General features: G+C 41.6%; 1 protein-coding gene across 1 annotated transcript in view; it reads right to left on the bottom strand.

The window, feature by feature from the left end:
• Positions 1-4,566: 4,566 nt before the first annotated feature.
• Positions 4,567-26,124, bottom strand: part of LOC137094998 (tumor necrosis factor alpha-induced protein 2-like) — a 59,618-nt gene continuing 38,060 nt past the window's right edge. The window contains exons 9-12 of the mRNA XM_067461122.1: positions 25,317-25,439; positions 20,767-20,922; positions 18,635-18,756; positions 4,567-9,053 (exon numbers count right to left, since the gene is read on the bottom strand). Coding sequence (XP_067317223.1) covers positions 8,747-9,053; positions 18,635-18,756; positions 20,767-20,922; positions 25,317-25,439 — 708 coding nt within the window. The 3' untranslated portion in view covers positions 4,567-8,746. The remainder of the gene's footprint in view (positions 9,054-18,634; positions 18,757-20,766; positions 20,923-25,316; positions 25,440-26,124) is intronic.

Here is a 26,124-nt window from a genome sequence, read left to right as displayed (position 1 = left end):
CTGTCTGTCTGTCTGTCTGTCTGTCTGTCTATCTATCTATCCATCCATCCCTCCATTCATCCAACCACCATCCCCCCATCCATCCATCGCTCTATCCCATTAGCTTATCTATCTATCTATCTTATCTATCTATCCATCCATCTACCAATCCATCCAACCAGCTCTTCCTCTATCCACCCATCAGTGAAACCATCCCTCTATTCATCTATCCCTCCATCCCTCCTCCATTCATCCATCCCTCTATCTATCTATCTATCTATCTATCTATCTATCCATCCAGCCCTCCATTCATCCATCCCTCTATCCCATTTTCTATCTATCTATCCATCCATCCCTCCATTCATCCACCCACCATCCCTCTATCCATCCCTCTATCCCATTAGCTATCCATCCATCCATCCATCCATCCATCCATCCATCCATCCATCTCTCTATCAATCCATCTAACCATCCCTCCCTCTATCCACCCATCAATGAATTCATCCCTCTATTCATCTATCCATCCATCCCTCCATTAATCTATCCCCCTATCCCTCCATCTATCCATCCATCCATCCATCCATCCCTCCCTCCCTCCATCCATCCCTCTATCCCTCTATTTATCTATCCATCCATCCATCCCTCCATTCATCCACCCACCATCCCTCCATTCATCCATCGCTCTATCCCATTAGCTATCTACCTATCTCTCTGTCCATCCATCCATCCATCCATCCATCTCTCTATCAATCTATCCAACCATCCCTCCCTCTATCTACCCATCAATGAATCCATCCCTCTATTCATCTATCCACCCCTCCATTAATCCATCCCTCTATCCCATTATCTGTCTGTCTATCTATCTATTGTAACTCCTTTTGCAGCAATCTCAGGGTGACAGGAAGAAAAGGGGAAGAGGACAGGGAAACTGGGACCTTTTAGAAGCGGCCAAGACAAAGGAAGGCAGAGGAGTAACAGGGTTTTTTCTCTGCCAAGCGGAGGCATTTGGGGCCTCTTTTTGGGGAAGGGGAAGGAGACCCCACCCCGGCCCCACTTGCCCTTCATCCCTGCTTGGCTCGCAGCCTAGCCTTTGGTGAGGAAGCCACAATCTCCCAGCAGAACCCAAAAAGGAAGGAAGAGCAATTAAACAGGGGCGGGAATGGGAAACTCATTAAGACACGCTGTTCCCAACACCGTACCGTGCCTTGGAGGAAACTTCTAAAGAATCTAAGACTTTTAGGGAGATGGAAGGCTGATAGGGGATAGAGGACATATAGGGCACGGCCTAGAAGCCCTATATGTCCTCTTATAGGGGAGGACAACGTATAGGAAATGGAAAGAGTCCTGAAATTTGTAGTTTGGGGGGTGCCATTCCCTGAACTATGGCATTAGATATCTCTGAGAGAGAGAGAACTATAAATTGAATTATACATCCCAACAGGGAACTATAAATCCCTCCATGAAACTAAAAATCTCTCCATGAAACTATAAATCCCTACATTTATTTATTTATTTATTTATTTACTTTGCTTATATGCCGCTGTATCTCAAGCCCGAAGGCGATTCACAGCGGTTCACAAACAGTAGAAACAGTAGAAACAGCAGTGGTTCCATACAACATATAACAATTGACTTAACACATTATCCATAAATTACCAATAAGCAATTACAATGCACAATTATTACAAAAAACAACCGTACCCAATCTTCTCCTCATCCAAGCGTAGTCCAGGTTCGTCGTCCATTGTTCCATTCCTATGTTCCATTACCAGATTGCACTAAATTACTCAAACGCCTGCACAAACAGCCAGGTCTTCACCTTTTTGCGGAATACCAATAGAGATGGTGCTAGTCTAATGTCCGTAGGAAGGGCGTTCCACAGCCGAGGAGCCACCACCGAGAAGGCCCTCTCTCTCGTCCCCGCCAGCCGAGCTTGAGAAGCAGGCGGGATCGAGAGCAGGGTCTCCCCGGAAGATCTCAAAGTCCTGGTGGGTTCATAGGCAGAGATGCGGTCAGATAGGTAGCTGGGGCCGGAACCGTTTAGGGCTTTAAAGGCCAACGCCAGCACTTTGAATTGAGCCCGGTAGCAGATCGGTAGCCAGTGGAGTTGGCGCAACAGGGGGGTTGTATGCTCCCTGCGCTCCGCTCCTGTTAAAATCATGGCTGCCGAGCGGTGGACTAGTTGGAGCTTCCGAGCTGTCTTCAAAGGCAACCCCACGTAGAGAGCGTTGCAGTAGTCTAAACGGGATGTAACCAGAGCGTGGACTACCGTGGCCAAGTCAGACTTCCCAAGGTATGGGCGCAGCTGGCGCACAAGCTTTAGCTGTGCAAATGCTCCCCTGGTCACCGCTGAAACCTGGGGTTCCAGGCTCAGCGATGAGTCCAGGGTCACTCCCAAGCTGCGAACCTGCATCTTCAGGGGGAGTGCGGCCCCATCCAACACAGGCTGTAACCCTATGCCCTGTTCGGCCTTGTGACTGACCAGGAGTACCTCTGTCTTGTCTGGATTCAATTTCAATTTGTTCGCCCTCATCCAGACCGTCACAGCGGCCAGGCACCGGTTCAGGACCTGGACAGCCTCCTTAGTAGCAGGTGGAAAGGAGTGACAGAGTTGGACATCATCCGCGTACAGGACCGGAGCCACTGCAAAACAGTCCCTCCCAGGCCCATCCCTGCGAGGCGTCCCAGAAGGATACCATGGTCAACGGTATCGAAGGCCGCTGAGAGGTCCAGCAGCACCAACAGGGACACACTCCCCCTGTCGAGCTCCCGGCGCAGATCATCCACTAAGGCGACCAAGGCTGTCTCGGTACCATGTCCCGGCCTAAAGCCAGACTGTGCCGGGTCTAGATAATCCGTGTCTTCCAAGAATACCTGGAGTTGTGAGGCCACCACACGTTCCAAGACTTTGCCCAAGAAGGGGAGATTGGAAACTGGCCGATAGTTGTCGAATTGAGTGGGGTCCAGTGATGGTTTCTTCAACAGCGGTTTTATTATAGCTTGTTTTAAGCTCGCTGGAATCTTGCCTTCCCGAAGGGAAGCATTAACCACCACCTTAACCCACTCAGCCAATCCCCCTCTGGCCTCCTTTAGAAGCCAGGATGGGCAGGGGTCCAGGATGCATGTGGTTGGCCTCATTCCTCCAAGTATCTTGTCCACATCCTCGGGTTTCACCAATTGAAATGAATCCATCAAAACTGGACAAGCAGGTGCTCGTGTTACATCCTCAGAGACTGCCATTAACATGGTATCCAGACCAGAACGGATCAAAGCGACTTTGTCTGTAAAGAACTGAGCAAAAGCTTCACAGCGAGAAGTCGAATCGTCAGGGTTCCCACCTTGAGTGGTGGGATTTAAAAAGCCTCTGACAATTCGGAACAGCTCAGCCGGACGGTTCTTTGCAGACGCAATAGTGGCCGCAAAGAAGGCCTTCTTTGCGGCTTTTATTGCCGCGGCATATGCCCTTAAAAAGGACACAAACCGTGTTCAATTTGGCTCACTCGGATCTGAACGCCACACACTCTCTAGTTCCCTCTTCCTTCGCTTCATCGCTGCCAGCTCCTCGGTGAACCAGGGAGCTGGTTTAGCTCGGCTACTTGAGAGGGGACGTTCCGGAGCGATCGTGTCAATTGCCCTAGTCATCTCCCCATTCCAGAGAACTATGGAACTATGAATCCCTACATGGAACTACAAATCCCTCCATGGAACTATGAATCCCTACATGGAGCTACAAATCCCTCCATGAAACTATAAATCCCTCCCTACATGGAAGTATGAATCCCTACATGGAACTACAAATCCCTCCATGAAACTATAAATCCCTCCCCACATGGAAGTATGAATCCCTACATGGAACTACAAATCCCTCCATGAAACGATAAATCCCTACAGGGAATCATAAATCCCTCCATGAAACTATAAATCTCTCAGTGAAACTATAAATCCCTACATGGAACTTTGAATCCATACATGGAACTACAAATCCCTCAATGAAACTATAAATCCCTACAGGGAATTATAAATCCCTCCATGAAACTATAAATCTCTCAATGAAACTATAAATCCCTACATGGAACTTTGAATCCATACATGGAACTACAAATTCCTCAATGAAACTATAAATCCCTACATGGAACTATAAATCCCTACATGGAACTTTGAATCCCTACATGGAACTTTGAATCCCTACATGGAACTACAAATCCCTCCATGGAACTTTGAATCCCTAAATGGAACTATGAATCCCTACATGGAACTATAAATCCATACATGGATCTATATATCCCTACATGAAACTGTACATCTTGACATGAAACTGTAAATACTGACATGGAACTATAAATTCTGACATGGAACTATACATCCCTTCATGAAAGTATACATCCCAACATGAAACTACACATCCCTACATGGAACTAAACATCCCTATATGGAACTATAAATCTCTATATAGAACTATAAAACCCTCCATGGAACTATGAATCCCTACATTGAACTATGAATCCCTATATGGAACTATAGATCCCTATATGGAATTACAGATCCCTTCATAGAACTATAAATCAAGCAACACCGGAAACAGCATGATTAAATTAATATGCATTTATTTATTTACTTGTTTATTTACAGATATAGGTTTCTTCCCCACCCCTCTCCCCAAAAAAGATATGCAAAGTATATTTCTTAAAGAAACAGAGGCTTTTTTTTTTTTGCTTATGAGTCTGTCCTTTTCTTTGTCTCTCCTGTTCCACAAGAAGAAGAAAGAAGTCAGAAATGGCGCAGAAATAGTAAAACCCCTTTTTTATGGTATGGTTCGTGGTATGGTTTGTCCGGCAGGGGTTTATTTGCCTTTGAGGCTGAGAGAGTGTGACTCACCCTATGGATTTCCACTTGCATGCATTGATATACTAGGATTGCATAATATAACAAGCTTATTATTATATATAAAGTCCAAGGAAGCTTGTTACGAGGAAAGGATTGTCCATCAGTGTCCGGCACCGGAGGAAATATATATATATATATAATTGTCAATGAGATACTTAGTGAAGCTACAACTCCCAGGGATCCAATGCATTAATAAGTGGTGTCAAACCAGCATTTCATTCTGCATTATTGTTGATGGGATACTTAGTGAAACTACAACTCCCAGGGTTCCAATGCATTGAGTTAATAATTGGTGTCAAATCAGCATTTCATTCTGTATTATTGTCGATGGGACTCTTAGTGAAACTACAACTCCCATGGTTTGAATGCATTCATTCTGCATTATTATCAATGGGATGTTTAGTGAAACTACAACTCCCATGGTTCGAATGCATTGAGATATGACAGTTATTAAGTTGTGTCAAACAACATTCATTCTGCATTATTGTCAATGGGACGCTTGGTGAAACTACAACTCGCATGGTTTGAATGCATTCATTCTGCATTATTGTCAATGGGACTCTTAGTGAAACTACAACTCCCAGGGTTCCAATGCATTGAGTTAATAAGTGATGTCAAACCAGCATTTCGTTCTGCATAATCGTTGATGGGATGCTTAGTGAAGCTACAACTCCCATGGTTTGAATGCATTCATTCTGCATTATTATCAATGGGATGCTTAGTGGAACTACAACTCCCATGCTTAGAATGCATTGAGATATGACATTAAGTGGTGTCAAACAACATTCATTCTGCATTATTGTCGATGGGACTCTTAGTGAAACTCCAGGGTTCCAATGCATTGAGTTAATAAGTGGTGTCAAACCGGCATTTCATTCTGCATTATTGTCGATGGGATGCTTACTGAAACTACAACTCCCATGGTTTGAATGCATTCATTCTGCATTATTATCAATGGGATGCTTAGTGAAACTACAACTCCCATGGTTAGAATGCATTGAGATATGACAATAAGTGGTGTCAAACAACATTCATTCTGCATTATTATCGATGGGACGCTTAGTGAAACTACAACTCCCAGGGTTCCAATGCATTGAGTTAATAAGTGGTGTCAAACCAGCATTTCATTCTGCATTATTGTCTATGGGACGCTTACTGAAACTACAACTCCCATGGTTTGAATGCATTCATTCTGCATTATTGTCAATGGGACTCTTAGTGAAACTACAACTCCCAGAGTTCCAATGCATTGAGTTAATAAGTGGTGTTAAACCAGCATTTCATTCTGCATTAGTGTCGATGGGACGCTTACTGAAACTACAACTCCCATGGTTTGAATGAATTCATTCTGAATTATTATCAATGGGACTCTTAGTGAAACTACAACTCCCAGGGTTCCAATGCATTGAGTTAATAAGTGGTGTCAAACCAGCATTTCATTCTGCATTATTGTCTATGGGACGCTTACTGAAACTACAACTCCCATGGTTTGAATGCATTCATTCTGCATTATTGTCAATGGGACTCTTAGTGAAACTACAACTCCCAGGGTTCCAATGCATTGAGTTAATAAGTGGTGTCAAACCAGCATTTCATTCTGCATTATTGTGGATGGGACACTTAGTGAAACTACAACTCCCATGGTTCCAATGCATTGAGTTAATAAATGGTGTCAAACCAGCATTTCATTCTGCATTATTGTCGATGGGACACTTAGTGAAACTACAACTCCCATGGTTTGAATGCATTCATTCTGCATTATTATCAATGGGATGCTTAGTGAAACTACAACTCCCATGGTTCGAATGCATTGAGATATGACAGTTATTAAGTGGTGTCAAACAACATTCATTCTGCATTATTGTCAATGGGATGCTTAGTGAAACTACAACTCCCTGGGTTCCAATGCATTGAGTTAATAAGTGGTGCCAAACCAGCATTTCATTCTGCATTATTGTCGATTAAGTGGTGTCAAACAGCATCCATATGGCCAGAAAAATATTGCAAAACAATGCACGGTATTTCTTTATAGGGGAGCAATGGCCAATGCTATGCGCATGGCCAATACCATATGCAAGTTTTCCATATGGCCAGAAAAATATTGCAAAACGATGCACTGTATTTCTTTATAGGGGAGCAATGTCCAAAACCATATGCTAGTTTTCCACATGACCAGAAACATATTGCAAAACGATGCACCATATTTCTTTATAGGGGAGCAATGGCCAATGCTATGCGCACGGCCAATACCATATGCAAGTTTTCCATATGGCCAGAAACATATTGCAAAACGATGGACTGTATTTCTTTATAGGGAAGCAATGGCTAATGCTGTATGCAAGTCTTCCATATGGCCAGAAAAATATTGCAAAACAATGCACCGTATTTCTTTATAGGGGAGCAATGGCTAATGCTGTATGCAAGTCTTCCATATGGCCAGAAAAATATTGCAAAATGATGCACTGTATTTCTTTATAGGGGAGCAATGGCCAATGCTATGCGCAAGTCTTCTATATGGCCAGAAACATATTGCAAAATGCTGCATCATATTTCTTTATAGGGGAGCAATGGCCAATGCTATGCTCATGGCCAATACCATATGCATGTTTTCCATATGGCCAGAAACATATCGCAAAACAATGCACCATATTTCTTTATAGGAGAGCAATGGCTAATGCTATGCGCAAGTCTTCCATATGGCCAGAAACATATTGCTAAACAATGCATGGTATTTCTTTATAGGGGAGCAATGGCCAATGCTATGTGCATGGCCAATACCATATGCAAGTTTTCCATATGGCCAGAAACATATTGCAAAACAATGCACCATATTTCTTTATAGGAGAGCAATGGCCAATGCTATGTGCAAGTCTTCTATATGGCTGGAAAAATATTGCAAAACCATGCACCATATTTCTTAACATGGGAGCAATGGCTAATGCTATGCACAAGTCTTCCATATGGCCAGAAAAATATTGCAAAGCAATGCACCATGTTTCTTTACAGGGGAGCAATGGCTAATGCTATGTGCAAGTCTTCCATATGGCCAGAAACATATTGCAAAATGATGCACCGTATTTCTCTATAGGGGACCAATGGCCAATTCATATGCAAGTTTCCCAATATGGCCAGAAAAATATTGCAAAATGACGGGGTGTTTCCAAAAAGATAAACAATGCACCATATTTCTTTATAGGGAAGCAATGGCCAATGCTATGTGCAAATCTTCCATGTGGCCAAAAAATATTGCAAAATGGTGCACCATATTTCTTTATAGGGGACCAATGGCCAATGCATATGCAAGTTTTCCATATGGCTAGAAAAATATTGCAAAATGATTTTGCATTTCCAAAAAGATAAACAATGCACCGTATTCCTTTATAGGGGAGCAATGGCCAATGCTATGTGCAAATCTTCCATATGGTCAAAAAATATTGCAAAACGATGCACCATATTTCTCTATAGGGGACCAATGGCCAATGCATATGCAAGGTTCCCAATATGGCCAGAAAAATATTGCAAAACGATGGTGTGTTTCCAAAAAGATAAACAATGCACCATATTTCTTTATAGGGAAGCAATGGCCAATGCTATGTGCAAATCTTCGATATGGCCAAAAATATTGCAAAATGGTGCACCGTATTTCTGTATAGGGGAGCAAAGGCCAATGCATATGTGAGTTTCCAAATATGGCCAGAAAAATATTTCAAAACGACAGTGTGTTTCCAAAAAGAGCAGTGAAGATTTGTCCCATCTTTTGGAAGAAATATGAGAGGAGAGTTGGAGTGTGTCTTATTGGAGAGGCTTGGTCCTCCCAGTTGCAACGCCAACCCTCCCAGTCGAGGAGTCTTTGGGAACTGGGAATCTCCGCGTCTCTGGATTCTCAGGCTTGGGACTCGTCCTCCTTGGGCCTCCGCCTTTGCCGCTGGTGCTGTCGGCGCAACTGGCGCACCCTGGACCTTGGGCGCAGCCGCGAGAGGCAGGAGAGGCCCAGGTGGGAGATGCGGTGCAGCTGGACGCGGACGCAGAAGACCTCACTGGTGGGGATCTCCGAGAAGAAGGACTGCTCCTGCGAAGGGGCTTCCTCTCCGTCCGGGACGTCCAGCCCGTCCATCACCGCCAGGATGTCCTGCCGCTGGGATTGGTTCTGTAAGCCCCGCACGTCCAGGATGGCCGAGACGTGCGTCTTCCTGTGAAATGCAAAAGATGGGTTAGGTTACCCTAATGATGGAGGGATCTTTGGAAGCTGAGAAAAGGCGACTTGCCATAACAGTGTGTAACATGATTTGAGGCTGCATGATGTGTGTGTGAGCAAGGGCTCTCCGCACATGCTCAAAAGTGGTGTTGTTGCTTCTCGTAGAGCCGTTTTGCATCACAATCCAGAGATTAAAAGGTGGGAAAGAAATAAATATCATTATCTCTCTTCTATTTATCTTATCTATAATTATCTCTCATCTATAGCTATCAATTATCTCTCATCTGTTTATTTATCTCTCATTTTTCATCATAATCTATATGTATACTGGCACTATCTATAGCTATCTATCTAGTTATCTATCTATAGTTATTTCATATTTATCTATAGCTATCTATCTCTTATCTATAGCTACCTCCTATCTATCTATCTATCTATCTATCTATCTATCTATCTATCTATCACTATCTCTCATCTATTAACTATCTATAGATATCTATCTCTCATCTGTTTATCATCATAATCCATAGCTGTATACTGGCATTATCTATCTATCTATCTATCTATCTATCTATCTATCTATCTATCTATAGCTATGTATACAGTTAACTATAGTTATTTCATATTTATCTATAGCTATCTATCTCTTATCTATGGCTACCTCCGATCTATCTATCTATCTATCTATCTATCTATCTATCTATCTATCTATCTATCTATCTATCTACCTATCACTACTTCTCATCTATTATCTATCTATAGATATCTATCTCTCATCTGTTTATCTATCATCATAATCTAAATGTATACAGGCATCATCTATCTATCGCTATCTATACCTATCTATAGTTATTTCATATTTATCTATAGCTATCTCTTATCTATAGCTACCTCCTATCTATCTATCTATCTATCTATCTATCTATCTATCTATCTATCTATCACTATCTCTCATCTATTAACTATCTATAGATATCTATCCTCTGTTTATCATCATAATCTATAGCTGTATACTGGCATTATCTATCTATCTATCTAATCTATCTATCTATAGCTATCTATACAGTTATCTATCTATAGTTATTTCATATTTATCTATATCTATCTCTTATCTATAGCTACCTCCTATCTATCTATCTATCTATCTATCTATCTATCTATCTATCTATCTATCTATCTATCTCATCTGTTTATCTATCATCATAATCTATAGCTGTATACTGCCTCTATCTATCTATCTATCTATCTATCTATCTATCTATCTATCTATCTATCTATCTATCTATCACTAGCTCTTATCTATCTAAGAGCTAGCTATACAGTTATCTATCTATAGATATCTATCTCTCATCTGTTTATCTATCATCATAATCTATAGCTGTATACCAGCTCTATCTATCTATCTATCTATCTATCTATCTATCTATCTATCTATCATCATCATCTATCTATCTATCTATTGCTAGTTATCTATCTTAGAGCTAGCTATACAGTTATCTATCTATAGCTATCTCCTATCTATCTACCTATCTATCTATCACTATCTTTCATCTATTATCTATCTATAGATATCTACCTCTCATCTGTTTATCTCTCATTTATTGTCATAATCTATAGCTATACTGGCATTATCTATCATTAGCTCTTTATAGCTAGCTATACGGTTATCTATCTATAGTTATCTCATATTTATCTATAGTTATCTCCTATGTATCTATCAAGTGATTGATCTATTTATCCTATCTATCTATCTATCTATCTATCTATCTATCTATCTATTACGCTAATCTATAACTATCACTCATCTATTATCTATCTATAGATATCTATCTCTCATTTATCATCATAATCTTTAGCTATATATGGGTATTTCCTATCATCTATCTATCTCTTACAGCTATCTCTCATCTATAGCTATTGATCTATCTATCTATCTATCTATCTATCTATCTATCTATCTATCTATCTATCTCTCATCTATTACTCTCATCTATATCCATCTCTAATAAATTGCATAATTGAAAAATTGCATAATTACAAATTGCAAAATGCACAATTGCAAAACTGCCAATCTTGTCTCTTCCTAATGAATGGTCTCACATTGGCCAGTCCCAGAAATATTGGAAGGCACGGACTTGCATGTTATGGGGAGCATTGTTTGCAACAGCCAGCCTGCTTTGGCCACAAATTGTGGCACCGGGATTGTGGCGCAGCTGGCTGAGTGTCAGCTGCATTAAGATCACTCTGACCAAAAGGTCATGAGTTCAAAGCCAGCCCGGGTTGGAGTGGGTTTCCAACCAATTGTGTGTAGCCTGTTGTCGACCTTTGCAACCCGAAAGACAGTTGCATCTGTCAAGTAGGAAAATTAGGTACCACCTTAAAGTGTGGGGAGGCTAAATTAACTGATTTATGAGGCCATAAAAAAGACTCCAGCTAAGCATTCCAGCGGGGAAGCATGCGGGGAATGCGGAAGCGCTTCATCAGCATCGCAGATGGACGAGGAAAGCGACAGCTCCCCTGGCGGCCAGAAAAAAGTTAAATAGCCTTTGTGTATGTCTGTATATGTTTGTATGTTAAAAATTGGCATTGAATGTTTGCCATATATGTGTACACTGTAATCCGCCCTGAGTCCCCTGCGAGAAGGGATGAATATTAAGAAAAAAATTGGTTCTAAACTCGTTTCGTTTCTAGGATGCGCTAGCGTTTCGAAATTCTGAGGACTTCCGAAATTTAAGATTTCAAAATTTCGAAATTTCCGAAATTTCGTAAATTACGAACCGATTCGTTAATGGCGGACGCGATTGAGCAATATGCTAAAAAAAACCTCCAAATGGGACAGGGGGAACTTCTATTATTATATTATTATATTATATTGTTGTATATTATATCATAATATTATTATATTATATTATTGTATACTATATTATTATTATATATTATGTTATATATTATATATTATTATATTATAATATATTATATTATAATATATTATATATATTATATTATATTATAATATACAATTATGATATAATATAATAATAATATTATAATATATTATAATATAATATAATAATATATAATATATAACATAATATATAATAATAATATATAATAATATTATATATTATTATATTATATTATAATATATTATAATATTATTATTATATTATATCATAATTGTATATTATAATATAATATAATATATATAATATATTATAATATAATATATTATAATATAATATAATAATATATAACATAATATATAATAATATATATAATAATATTATATATTATTATATTATATTATAATATATTATATATATTATATTATATTATAATATACAATTATAATATAATATAATAATAATAATATAATATAATATATTATAATATAATATAATAATATATAATATTATTATATATTATTATTATATATTATATTATATATTATTATATTATATTATATTATAATATATTATATTATAATATATTATATTATATTATATTATATTATAATATACAATTATAATATAATATAATAATAATATTATAATATTATATATTATAATATAATATAATATATAACATAATATATAATAATAATATAATATACAATAATATAATATAATATATAATATAGTAATATAATATAATATACAATATAATGCACCAGACATACGAAAATAATTTCAAAATAATTACGAAATAATTACGAAAATTGGAAAAAATTGTTTCGATTCTTAATTACTCCTCACACTACTCCTGCATGGCTCGATATTGGATCGTAAGCTAATTTAAATACGAATCAATAATGAATAACGAAATTAACGAACTGGATCTATAATATATTATATATATTATATTATATTATAATATACAATTATAATATAATAATAATATAGTAATATAATATACAATATAATGCACCAGACATACGAAAATAATTATAAAATAATTACGAAATAATTACGAAAATTGGAAAAAATTGTTTCAATTATTAATTACTCCTCACACTACTCCTGCATGGCTCGATATTGGATCATAAGCTAATTTAAATACGAATCAATAATGAATAACGAAATTAACGAACTGGATCGCCCAAGCCTAATGAATATAAAAGATGTAAATAAATGAATACTAAATAAATAAATTACCCTAAGTTACGACCTATACAACCTAATGCACCCCATTATGAGCACCCATCTGATAGGCCGAGCTTATGGCTGGCATCCTGCCCCTCTGGCAATGTTTTGGGGTGCCATAGGGGAGAAAGTGCCCCATTCCCTTGGCGCATGGGGAGTTTATTTAAAGCCTTGCTGTTTCGGATGTCTTGTTAACTCCAGGAAGCTGGCATGGTTCCCGCACAATCACTGGCCCTGCGGCCGGAGAGGCGCATGTGTGCGTCGGCATGTGCCTCAGGAAGCGCATGGAGGCGCATGGCCGCTGACTGGATCGTTCTAATGGCCCCTCTGCGGTGCTTTTTCCCAGCACCGGAGGCCTGCGCCGCTGGCTCTTCCAAGAAAGGCTCAGCTAATGAGCGGCCCCGTATCCGTCGCACAGGTTTCCTGCGGAGGAGCCCCAAACAATGGGGAGAAGCTGGCAAAGGGTGGCACAGCTCGCCCTATATTTCCCCCACGAAGCACCTTCTCCCCCCATGGTTAGGGCTCGACCTGGGCTTCCTCTTCCCATTTTGGCCAAGCCCGGTCCTTGGAGGGAGATACAGCACAAGAAAGCCCCTAAAATTTAGGTGGAAAGGCAGCCAGTTTTCCCCCCACGCGCGCACACACTTCCTGCCTTGAGCTTGCAAATGAATTCGAGGAAAGGTGAATGAATCCACACTGCAGAGGGAATGCACTTTGCCAGGGCTCAATGCTAAGAAGCCATGGGAGATGTAGTTTCCCAAGGTCTTTCAGAGATGTCCTTTCCCAAAATCTTTCAGTGTAATGGCTCAATGCTATAGTGGTGTTGTTGTTGTTGTTGTTATGGGGTTCCTGGGAGTTATTATAGGGTTCCCAAGGTATTTCAATGACTTGGCTCAATGCAATAGCTTCCCGGGAGTTGTAGTATCCCAGGGTCTTTTACAGCCCTGGCTTAATGCTATAGTGTTCTGGGAGCTGTAGTTTCCTAAGGTGTTTCATTGCCCTGGCTTAATGCTATAGTGTTCCTGGGAATTATAGTTCCCTACAGTCTTTCAATGCCCTGGCTTATTTCTATAGGGTTCCTAGGAGTTATAGTTTCCCAAGGTCTTTCAACACCCAGGCTTAATGCTATAGTATTCCTGGGAATTGTAGTATTCCAAGGTCTTTCAATACCCTGGCTCATTTCTATAGGGTTCCTAGGAGTTATAGTTTCCCAAGGTCTTTCAACACCCAGGCTTAATGCTATAGGGTCATGGGAGTTGTAGTTTCCCCAAGGTCTTTTGATGCCCTGGCTCAATTCTATGAGGTTCCTGGGCGTTATAGTTTCTCAAGGTCTTTCAACGCTCTGGCTTAATATTATAGGGTCCTAGGAGTTGTAGTTTCCCAAGGTCTTTTGATTCCCTGACTCAATTCTATAGGGTACCTGGGAGTTATAGTTTCTCAAGGTCTTTCAACGCCCTGACTTAATGCTATACGGTCCTGGGAGTTGTAGTTTCCCACGGTCTTTTAACACCCTGACTTAATGCTATAAGGTTCTGGGAGTTGTAGTTTCCCAAGGTCTTTCAACGCCCTAAGTTAATGTTATAGGGTACTGGGAGTTGTAATTTTGCAAGTCCTTTCAATAACCTGTCTTAATGCTGTGGGGTTCTTGGAAGTTATAGCTTCCCAAGGTATTTCAATGCCCTCGCTTAACACTATAGAGTTCCTGGAAGTTGTAGTTTCCCAAGCCCTTTCAACATCTTTGGGTACCCTACAACTCTAGGCTAAAATGGAGTTTGGCACAACTTTCGGTGCCCTGGCACACTGCTATAAGTTCCTGGGAGGTATAGTTTCCCAAGGTCTTTCACTACCTTTAGGTGCATTTCAACTCTAGGACGAATGGAGTTTGGCACCACTTTCAATGCCCTGGCTCCATGCTATGGGGTCCAGGGAGTTGCAGTTTCCCAAATGCCAATGGAAGCTGTGCTTCACCAAACTATAACTCCCATGATTCCTCAGCATTAAGGTATGGCAGTCAAAAGCAACACTCAAACCGCATTACACTTTAATGTAACCCTTCCAATTTGATCCTGTCATTACCTTTGTTATCCCTTCTGAAGTAACTAGTTGTATGTAACTTAATTACTTGTAACTCATTACTAGTGACTTAATTACTTGCAACTCATTACTCTGCTCCCATGGTGTCCCCTGCAAAACTGCAACTCCCGGAGTTTTAAAATGGTCTTTATGAAAGGGTCTTCGAGTGAAATTTGCAAATGCTAAGCAAGGGGCTTTAAATGAAATGAGCAACACGGAAGAAAATGTTTTTAAGAAACAAGATGTGACATGTAGAGGTCATACAAAGTTTGAGCTTACATAGGAAGTTGCGTTGTGGTTAAGCCAAAGGTTGTGGTTAAGTGCAAAGTCTGCAGGTACAAGAAGGTACTTTCCATTAAAAGGTCAAAGGAGGGGAGCTGGAAAGAGAGTACTTTCCATGACCTATTACTTGAGTATAAAGGTCAGCAGAAACAGAGGAGGGGGCGGCAGTCTTTGAAAGCACAAACAGAAGTGCTTCTGTCCATCGAATTTTGATCCGCTTGATTAAATGGTGTCTTACATGAACCAATTGGACTCTGTGGATTTCTTCAAAAACCCCGCACCCTAAACTCGTGATCCCTTACATTTAAACTGGTTCCAAACTGCATTAATTGTGCAACGTGGGCGCCTTTCTAACACACCATTTCGGATAAGAATGCCCAACCTTTACCTCCCCCCTTTCCAACATTCCTAAATTATGATTGTTCCCTCCAAGGTTGTTTGTGTTTGCATGTATTTATGGATCTGTGTCAACGCATTGCTTAACACAGCCCAGAATGGATGGCCGTGTTGTGTCCCGCCAGTGTAATATGCCCGTCCGGCAGGAAGCCGCAACCCAAACCCGCTTCCCGTCTGAGCTTGTTTTGCTCTTAATGGACGTCTCTCTCTCGTCTTTTTTGTGCAAGGAACAACAGCCCCCGAAAGGGTCCAGATCAAACAGGAAACGTCCGTCAGCCACACTTAGCGGGGCAATCTGTTGCCTCCGAAACAATCCCTTCGGATGCAATAAGCAGGAAGATGGAAACGAAAACAAACAGAACGGGCTGATAAGTGACGCTGGCAGACCTGGCATGGAATCGGAGCGTATTTATAACTCGCTGTCATAATATATATATTGCTGCAAGGATGGAGAAGAATGGTCCCCAGGAGTTTCCAAGCTGGAGATCAGGGTGCAAATTCTCCCATTCCAACCGTCAAGAAAAACAATGTGCAAATCTCCAAAACTCACCCATGCTTGCTACAAGTTGCATTTTGTTTTGCTTTTCCTCCCATGCATTTATTGCAAATGCTCTGCCCTAGACTAGCATGCAAGTCCATGCTTTCTAATATTTCTGGGACTGGCCAATGTGAGACCATTGGGAAGAGCTGAGATTTGCAGTTTTGCAACTGTGCAATATTGAAATTTGTGCAATTTTCCAATATTTCGGAAACTGGCCAATGTGAGGCCATTGGGAAGAGCTGAGATTTGCAGTTTTGCAACTGTGCAATATTGAAATTTGTGCAATTTTCCAATATTTCGGAAACTGGCCAATGTGAGGCCATTGGGAAGAGCTGAGATTTGCAGTTTTGCAACTGTGCAATATTGAAATTTGTGCAATTTTGCAACTGTGCAATGTGCCAATTTGCAATCATGATGTGCAATGTGCAATTTGCAATTCGTCATGTGTAGTTTTGCAATCGCATTGCCCTATGCTTAGAAGGACTTGCGAACAATGCTCCCCATAGCATGCAAGTCCGTGCCTTCCAATATTTTGGAAACTGGCCAATGTGAGGCCATTGGGAAGAGCTGAGATTTGCAGTTTTGCAACTGTGCAATATTGAAATTTGTGCAATTTTGCAACTGTGCAATGTGCCAATTTGCAATCATGCTGTGCAATGTGCAATTTTGCAATTCGTCATGTGCAGTTTTGCAATCGCATTGCCCTATGCTTAGAAAGACTTGCAAACAATGCTCCCCATAACATGGAAGTCCGTGCCTTCCAATATTTCTGGAACTGGTCAATGTGAGACCATTGGGAAGAGCTGAGATTTGCAGTTTTTCAATTGTGCAAATATTGCAATTTGTGCAATTTTGCAACTGTGCAATGTGAAATTTTGTAATTCGTAATGTGCAGTTTTGCAATCGCGTTGCCCTATGCTTAGAAAGACTTGCAAACAATGCTCCCCATAGCATGCAAGTCCGTGCCTTCCAATATTTCTGGAACTGGCCAATGTGAGGCCATTGGGAAGAGCTGAGATTTGCAGTTTTGCAATGTGTAATATTATAATTTGTGCAATTTTGCAACTGTGAAATGTGAAATTTTGCAATTTGTAATGTGCAGTTTTGCAATCGCATTGCTCTATGGTTAGAAAGACTTGCAAACAATGCTCCCCATAGCATGCAAGTCTGTGCCTTCCAATATTTCGGAGACTGGCCAATGTGAGGCCATTAGGAAGAGCCAAGATTTGCAGTTTTGCAATTGTGCAGTATTGCAATTTGCAACCGTGCAGTTTGCAACTGTGCAATGTGTAATCTTGCAATTATGCAATTCATAATGTGCAATATTGCAATTTGTGCATCTTATAACTGCGGTTTGCAATCATGCAATGTGTAATTTTACAATCGTGCAGTTTTCAATTGTGCAGTATTGCAATTTGTAATTGTGCAATTTGAACTAAGTTTGCAGCAATTGAAGCAAACATCATGGAAGTGCAATTTTGCAACCATGCAGTTTGCAACCATGCAATCATGCAAACTGCAATAGTGGAATTCGTAATTGTGCAATTTGAAATACGTTTGCAGCAATTGAAGTAAGCATATGCAATGTGAAATTTTGCAATCGTGCAGAATGCAATTGTGCAACTGTGCAATTGTACAATTTGCAATGTGCAGTATTGCAATTTGTAATTGTGCAGTTTGAACTATGTTTGCAGCAATCAAAGTAAGCATTGTGAAATTTTGCAATTGCTCAATTTGCAATTTTGCAATACCACCGTTCGTAATTGTGCAATCTGAACACAGTTTGCAGCAATTGAAGGAAGTTAACCTATTTGTTATTCTTTGTTTCCTTACTTTCTATAAGTGACTAACAGGTGCATCTACGCTGTTAGAATGAATTGAGGTTTGACAACACTTTGTGGGAGTTCAAGTCCAAATACCTGGAGGGCTGAAGTTTGCTCATGCATGTGATATATGCACCAGCTGTCAGACTACAGCTCCCATCGCTTCCAACCTGACTGTGGCTGATGGGTTCCAGAGTCCAGACAGATAGATAGATCTTGAACATGCATTCGTTCCCAACAACAGGGTTGCTGTTTTGCAAATGCAAGCAAAGCCCAATATATCCCAGCAATCCCATTAAGCAAAGGGATTCCCACTTACTGGACGTCGGGGAATTCTCTGGCCAGGAAGCCCACTTCCATCTGGATGGCCGGCATGTCCTCTAACTCAATGATCCCAGCCAGGTGCGGCACCACCGAATCCAGCCAGGACGAAGTGGACTCCTGCAAGGGAGAGGTACGAATGATCAGTGGAACTCCTTGCTGCAGGAGGCAAAGAAAACAAAAGCCCCTCAATTCTGCTTCCTCTGCTTCTCTGCAATCAATGTTTGTTTATGGCAAGGTCCTGGTGCAGATAATGGGACTTGCAATCCAAAAATGCCTGCAACTTCTGCATTTGCAACTGTTGCGGGCGTCTTTCCAAACGTTGCATCGTGCCGCTACTTTTTGCCCTTCGGTTCTGTGTGTATTTATATTTAGATACTATATATATATATATATATATATATATATATATATATATATATATAGATTGTATAAATAATAACAATGCCTTTGTTATTTTGTTTTTGTGGTTTCCATTTTGGAAAGCTGCCTTGGATGCCCCTCCCGAGACGGACAAAAATAACAGCAATGAAAACAGCCTTCGGGCGATTGCGTCGGAAAGGAAATATTTTACAAAGCAGGGCTAGGCCTGGTTAGGACTTGGATGGGCCTTTTTGGACTGCTGCTCCCATCATCCCCTATATATCCCACAACTCCCATTATCTCCCATATATTCTGGCCTCAGTCCTTTCCCCCCAATTGCTGAAATTGAGAATTCCCACAACATGGGAGAAAAGTACCTTTTGGGACTGCAGTTCCCATCATTCCCTATATATTCTGGCTTTGATCTTATTCCCCCCCCCCCCCAAAAAAAATGCTGTAGCTAGACCTTCCACAGCATGGAGAAAAAAAAGTACAATTTTTGATTGCAACTCCCATCATCTATATATTCTACATCTCCCATAATCCCCTATATATATTCTGCCACTCCCATCATCCCCCATATATACTAGCTTTGGTCCTTTTCTCCCAGTGGCTGCAAATGAGAATTCCCACAACATGGGAGAGTAAAGGCACTTTTTGGGACTGCAGTTCCCATCATTCCCTATATATTCTGGATTTGATCTTATCCCCCCCCCCAAAAAAAAATGCTGTAGCTAGACCTTCCACAGCATGGAGAAAAAAAAGTACATTTTTTGACTGCAATTCCCATCATCTCCTATATATTCTGCATCTCCCACCATCCCCTATAGATTCCGCCACTCCCATCATCCCCCATATATTCTAGCCTTGGTCCTTTTCTCCCAGTGGCTGCAAATGAGAATTCCCACAACATTGGAGAGAAAAGTAATTTTTTGACTGCAACTCCCATCATCTCCTATATGTTCTGCATCTCCCACCATCCCCTATATATTCCGCCACTCCCATCATCCCCCATATATTCTAGCCTAGGTCCTTTCCTCCCAATGGCTGCAAAGGAGAATTCCCACAACATTGGAGAGAAAGGTAATTTTTTGACTGCAACTCCCATCATCTCCTATATATTCTGCATCTCCCACCATCCCCTATAGATTCCGCCACTCCCATCATCCCCCATATATTCTAGCCTTGGTCCTTTTCTCCCAATGGCTACAAATGAGAATTCCCACAACATTGGAGAGAAAAGTAATTTTTTGATTACAACTCCCATCATCTCCTATATGTTCTGCATCTCCCACCATCCCCTATAGATTCCGCCACTCCCATCATCCCCCATATATTCTAGCCTTGGTCCTTTTCTCCCAGTGGCTGCAAATGAGAATTCCCACAACATTGGAGAGAAAAGTAATTTTTTGACTGCAACTCCCATCATCTCCTATATGTTCTGCATCTCCCATCATCCCTTATAGATTCCGCCACTCCCATCATCCCCCATATATACTAGCCTTGATCCCTTTTCCCAAAATGCTGCAAGTTACGTGGGAATAGGGTCCAAGTTAGATCTTCCAGAATGTGGGAATAGGATCCCTTTGGACTGCAGTGCCCATCATCCCCTATGCATTTGAAACACCCATCACTCCCTATGCGTTCTGACTTTGGTCCCTTTCCCTTCAAGTGCTGCAGGCTGGAACTTCCAGAGCATGGAGGAAAGTGCAATTTTTGGACTGCAACTCCCATCATCCCTTCATAAAAGCAGGTTCCTAAACTCACCAGTTGGATGAAGAATTCCTGCAGCTGCTTGGCTTCGCTGCGCAGCTTGTTGGCTACTTTGGCCCGCATCTTGGAAGAGGTGCAAATGAGCCGGACGCGCATCAGGGGCCGGATGTACTCGATGAGCACCCGCCGGTGGACCTCCTTCACCAGCATCTGAGCCCAAAGAAACAGCCAGGTTGGGTCATACGCAATACATGCGGCAAAGCACAACCAAACCCCAAATCCACTAACATCGGTCCCATATCACCAAATTTGAGTTTATCTCTTGGTTTGAAAGTGTTATTTCCTGTATAATTGTGTGGCCCTTGCTTTGAAATGTCTTGTTCCCCTCCAGAAACCTTTTGTTTGTGTGGCGGAAACTACCAAGGGTTGAATGAAAAGTAATGCCTTCTTTTGGGGAGGAAACTACAAGGGTTGAATGAAAAGTAATGCCTCCTTTTGGGGAGGAAACTACAAGGGTTGAATGAAAAGTAATGCCTTCTTTTGGGGAGGAAACACCAAGGGTTGAATGAAAAGTAATGCCTTCTTTTGGGGAGGAAACACCAAGGGTTGAATGAAAAGCAATGCCTTCTTTTGGGGAGGAAACTACAAGGGTTGAATGAAAAGTAATGCCTTCTTTTGGGGAGGAAACTACAAGGGTTGAATGAAAAGTAATGCCTCCTTTTGGGGAGGAAACTACAAGGGTTGAATGAAAAGTAATGCCTTCTTTTGGGGAGGAAACACCAAGGGTTGAATGAAAAGTAATGCCTTCTTTTGGGGAGGAAACTGCAAGGGTTGAATGAAAAGTAATGCCTTTTTTTGGGGAGGAAACTACAAGGGTTGAATGAAAAGTAATGCCTTCTTTTGGGGAGGAAACTACAAGGGTTGAATGAAAAGTAATGCCTTCTTTTGGGGAGGAAACTACAAGGGTTGAATGAAAAGTAATGCCTTCTTTTGGGGAGGAAACACCAAGGGTTGAATGAAAAGTAATGCCTTCTTTTGGGGAGGAAACTGCAAGGGTTGAATGAAAAGTAATGCCTTTTTTTGGGGAGGAAACTACAAGGGTTGAATGAAAAGTAATGCCTTCTTTTGGGGAGGAAACTACAAGGGTTGAATGAAAAGTAATGCCTTCTTTTGGGGAGGAAACTACAAGGGTTGAATGAAAAGTAATGCCTTCTTTTGGGGAGGAAACACCAAGGGTTGAATGAAAAGCAATGCCTTCTTTTGGGGAAGAAACTACAAGGGTTGAATGAAAAGTAATGCCTTCTTTTGGGGAAGAAACTACAAGGGTTGACTGAAAAGTAATGCCTCCACCTTCATTACTTGGGTTTGGATGGGAATGTTTTAATAAATCAAACGCAGAAATAATTCTTGGAATGTGCCCAATTCCATGGTTGGTGGAGTTCAGAATGCTCTTTGATTGGAGGTGAACTATAAATCCCAGCAACTACAACTCCCAAAAGACAAAAATTAAGCCTCCACCCCACCAGTATTCAAATTTGGGGCGTATCAGGTATTTGTGCCAAATTTGGTCCAGGGAATGAAAATATGAGGGTTGAATGAAAAGTAATGCCTCCACCTTAGTTACTTGGGTTTGGATGGGAATATTTTAATAAATCAATTGCAGAAATAATCCTTAGAATGAGCCCAATTATATTGTTGGTAGGGTTCAGAATGCTCTTTGATTGTAGGTGAACTATAAATCCCAGCAACTACAACTCCCAAAAGACAAAATCAAGCCCCCACCCCACCAGTATTCAAATTTGGGGCGTATCAAGTATTTGTGCCAAATTTGGTCCAATGAATGAAAATACAAGGGTTGAATGAAAAGTAATGCCTTCTGCACAGGGTTCCCTACTTTGCACTTTAACAACACTACCGTTCAATGCTAAGGCTTCCTGCCAAAATGGAATTGTAGAGGAGAGTCTACTGAACAAGCCAGTACCTGCTGCATACGTTGCTTAAGTCGCATCAACCAACCATCTGCACAGGGTTCCATACTTTGCATTTTAACAACACAACCATTCAATGCTAAGGCTTCCTGCCAAAATGGAACTGTAGAGGAGAGTCTACTGAACAAGCCAGTACCTGCCGCATACGTTGCTTAAGTTACATTGACCAAGCGTCTGCGCAGGGTTCCATACTTTGCACTTTAAGAACACAACAATTCAATGCTAAGGCTTCCCGCCAAAATGGAACTGTAGAGGAGAGTCTATTGAACAAGCCAGTACCTGCCACATACGTTGCTTCAGTCGCATTGACCGACCGTCTACCCAGGATTCCATACTTCACACTTTAACAACACAACAGTTCAATGCTAAGGCTTCCTGCCAAAATGGAACTGTAGAGGAGAGTCTTCTGAACAAGCCAGTACCTGCCTCATACCAGTACTGCCATCTGTTGAGGAGTTACGAAGGTGGAGGCATTACTTTTCATTCAACCTTTTGTAGATACAGTGATTTGATTGTGATTGACCGATGCAATCGGCAATGGACTGATCTTGGATCACGACTTCAAAACTGGTGATATTTTAGAATTTTAAATCTTAAATGTTCCATTTTGGCAGGAAGCCTTAGCATTGAATTGTTGTGTTGTTAAAGTGCAAAGTATGGATTGGATTGGATTACTGCAACGCACTCTACGTGGGGTTGCCTTTGAAGACTGCTCGGAAACTCCAACTGGTCCAGCGGGAGGCAGCCAGATTGCTTACCGGAGCGACATACAGGGAGCACACCACCCCCCTGTTGCGCCAGCTCCACTGGCTGCCGATCCAATTCCGAGCACAATTCAAAGTGCTGGTTTTGACCTACAAAACCCTTAACGGTTCCGGCCCAGTGTATCTGTCCAAACGGATCTCCCTCTACGTCCCACCCCGGAGCCTAAGATCCTCTGGGGAGGTCCTGCTCTCGACCCTGCCTCTATCACAAGTGAGATTGGTGGGGACGAGGAGCAGGGCCTTCTCGGTGGTGGCCCCCCCACCTGTGGAATTCACTCCCCGGGGAGATTAGATCGGCAACGTCCCTTCTTTCATTTAGGAAAAAGTTGAAAACCTGGATATGGGACCACACATTTGGACACCCTGGCAGCTAAAGAAAGACCTGATGACGAGCTGGAATTTGACGAGACGGAATGGATTTACGAAACTCCGAACGCTGAGCTCAGGATTAGTCTACTATTGTGTTATTGTATTGTTGTGTATTGATGATTTTAATTTTTAATTTGTAACTGTTTAATTTGTTTATATATGTATGTATATGTGACAAAGGCATCGAATTGTGCCTTCCTCTGTAAGCCGCCCTGAGTCCCTCCCCGGGGGTGAGAAGGGCGGGGTAAAAGTGACGGAAATAATAATAATAATATGGAAACCTGTGCAGACGGTCGGTCAATGCGACTGAAGCAACGTATGCGGCAGGTACTGGCTTGTGCAGTAGACTCTCCTCTACAGTTCCATTTTGGCAGGAAGCCTTAGCATTGAACGGTTGTGTTGTTACAGTGCAAAGTATGGAACCCTGCGCAGATGGTCGGTCAATGCGACTTAAGCAACGTATGCGGCAGGTACTGGCTTGTTCAGTAGACTCTCCTCTACAATTCCATTTTGGTGGGAAGTCTTAGCATTGAACGGTTGTGTTGTTACAGTGCAAAGTATGGAACCCTGCGCAGATGGTCAGTCAATGCGACTTAAGCAACGTATGCGGCAGGTACTGGCTTGTTCAGTAGACTCTCCTCTACAGTTCCGTTTTGGCGGGAAGCCTTAGCATTGAACGGTTGTGTTGTTACAGTGCAAAGTATGGAACCCTGCGCAGATGGTCAGTCAATGCGACTTAAGCAACGTATGTGGCAGGTACTGGCTTGTTCAGTAGACTCTCCTCTACAGTTCCGTTTTGGTGGGAAGTCTTAGCATTGAACGGCTGTGTTTTTAAAGTGCAAAGTATGGAACCATGCGCAGATGGTCGGTCAATGCGACTTAAGCAACGTATGCGGCAGGTACTGGCTTGTTCAGTAGACTCTCCTCTACAATTCCATTTTGGTGGGAAGTCTTAGCATTGAACGGTTGTGTTGTTAAAGTGCGAAGTGGGGAATCCTGGGTAGACGGTCGGTCAATGCGACTGAAGCAACGTATGTGGCAGGTACTGGCTTGTTCAATAGACTCTCCTCTACAGTTCCATTTTGGCGGGAAGCCTTAGCATTGAATTGTTGTGTTCTTAAAGTGCAAAGTATGGAACCCTGCGCAGACGCTTGGTCAATGTAACTTAAGCAACGTATGCGGCAGGTACTGGCTTGTTCAGTAGACTCTCCTCTACAATTCCATTTTGGTGGGAAGTCTTAGCATTGAACGGTTGTGTTGTTAAAGTGTGACGTGGAGAACCCTGCGCAGATGGTCGGTCAATGCGACTTAAGCAACGTATGCGGCAGGTATTGGTTTGTTCAGTAGACTCTCCTCTACAGTTCCATTTTGGCAGGAAGCCTTACCATTGAACGGTTGTGTTGTTAAAGTGTGAAGTATGGAATAAATAAATCAATATCGTCTAAAGGGCACGCCAGGAAATGCCTTCCTTGGCGCATCGTACCTGGTAGGGCTCCAGCTTCATCTTGCTCAGCTTCTGGGCATGTTCCCGGAGGAGCGCCATGATGGTCGGAAAGGCCTCCGAGTTGTTGAGCCACTTCCTCTTCATCAGTTTGTGGAAGTAAGGCTAGGAAACAAAACAAAAAAGATGCGGGAATGAGAAGCACGAGAAGGCGACAGATGCTGCGTCAAAAGCTTGGTAGAGTTTTTAACTCTCCCTGGACTGCAACTCTGAGAGTCCAATAGCCAGACAACCAGAGACTGAGAACAACAACCTCCATGAACCTTTTACATCTACTGAATTGGACATGGCTCTCAATAAATGTAAGAATGGCAAAGCAGCTGGCTTGGATGATCTACAGATGGAACAAATCAAGAACTTTGGCCCAAAAGCAAGGCGCTGGCTGCTGGAGCTGATGAACAACTGCACGACATCCTGTCAGATCCCCAAAATCTGGAGGAAAGCAAGAGTCATCGCCATCTTGAAGCCAAGCAAAGACCACAATGACCCAAAAAGCTACAGACCAATCTCCCTGCTGTGCCACCTCTACAAACTTCTGGAGAGACTTATTTTGCATAGAATTATGGAACAAATAGACCCCTGTCTGATCCCACAGCAAGATGGCTTCAGGAAAGGCAAAAGCTGCACATCGCAAGTGCTGAACCTGACTCAGCACATAGAAGATGGCTTTGAAAGGCAGCAGATCACAGGAGGTGTCTTCATAGACCTGTCAGCGGCTTATATCATAAACCACCACCTCCTCCTGAGAAAAATGTATAATATCGCAAAGGACGACCACCTCACCGACCTC

Source organism: Anolis sagrei, chromosome X (assembly GCF_037176765.1).
Source record: "Anolis sagrei isolate rAnoSag1 chromosome X, rAnoSag1.mat, whole genome shotgun sequence".
NCBI lineage: Eukaryota > Metazoa > Chordata > Lepidosauria > Squamata > Dactyloidae > Anolis > Anolis sagrei.
Note: the sequence above shows the minus strand (reverse complement) of the source record. Positions and strands in the feature narration are given on the sequence as shown.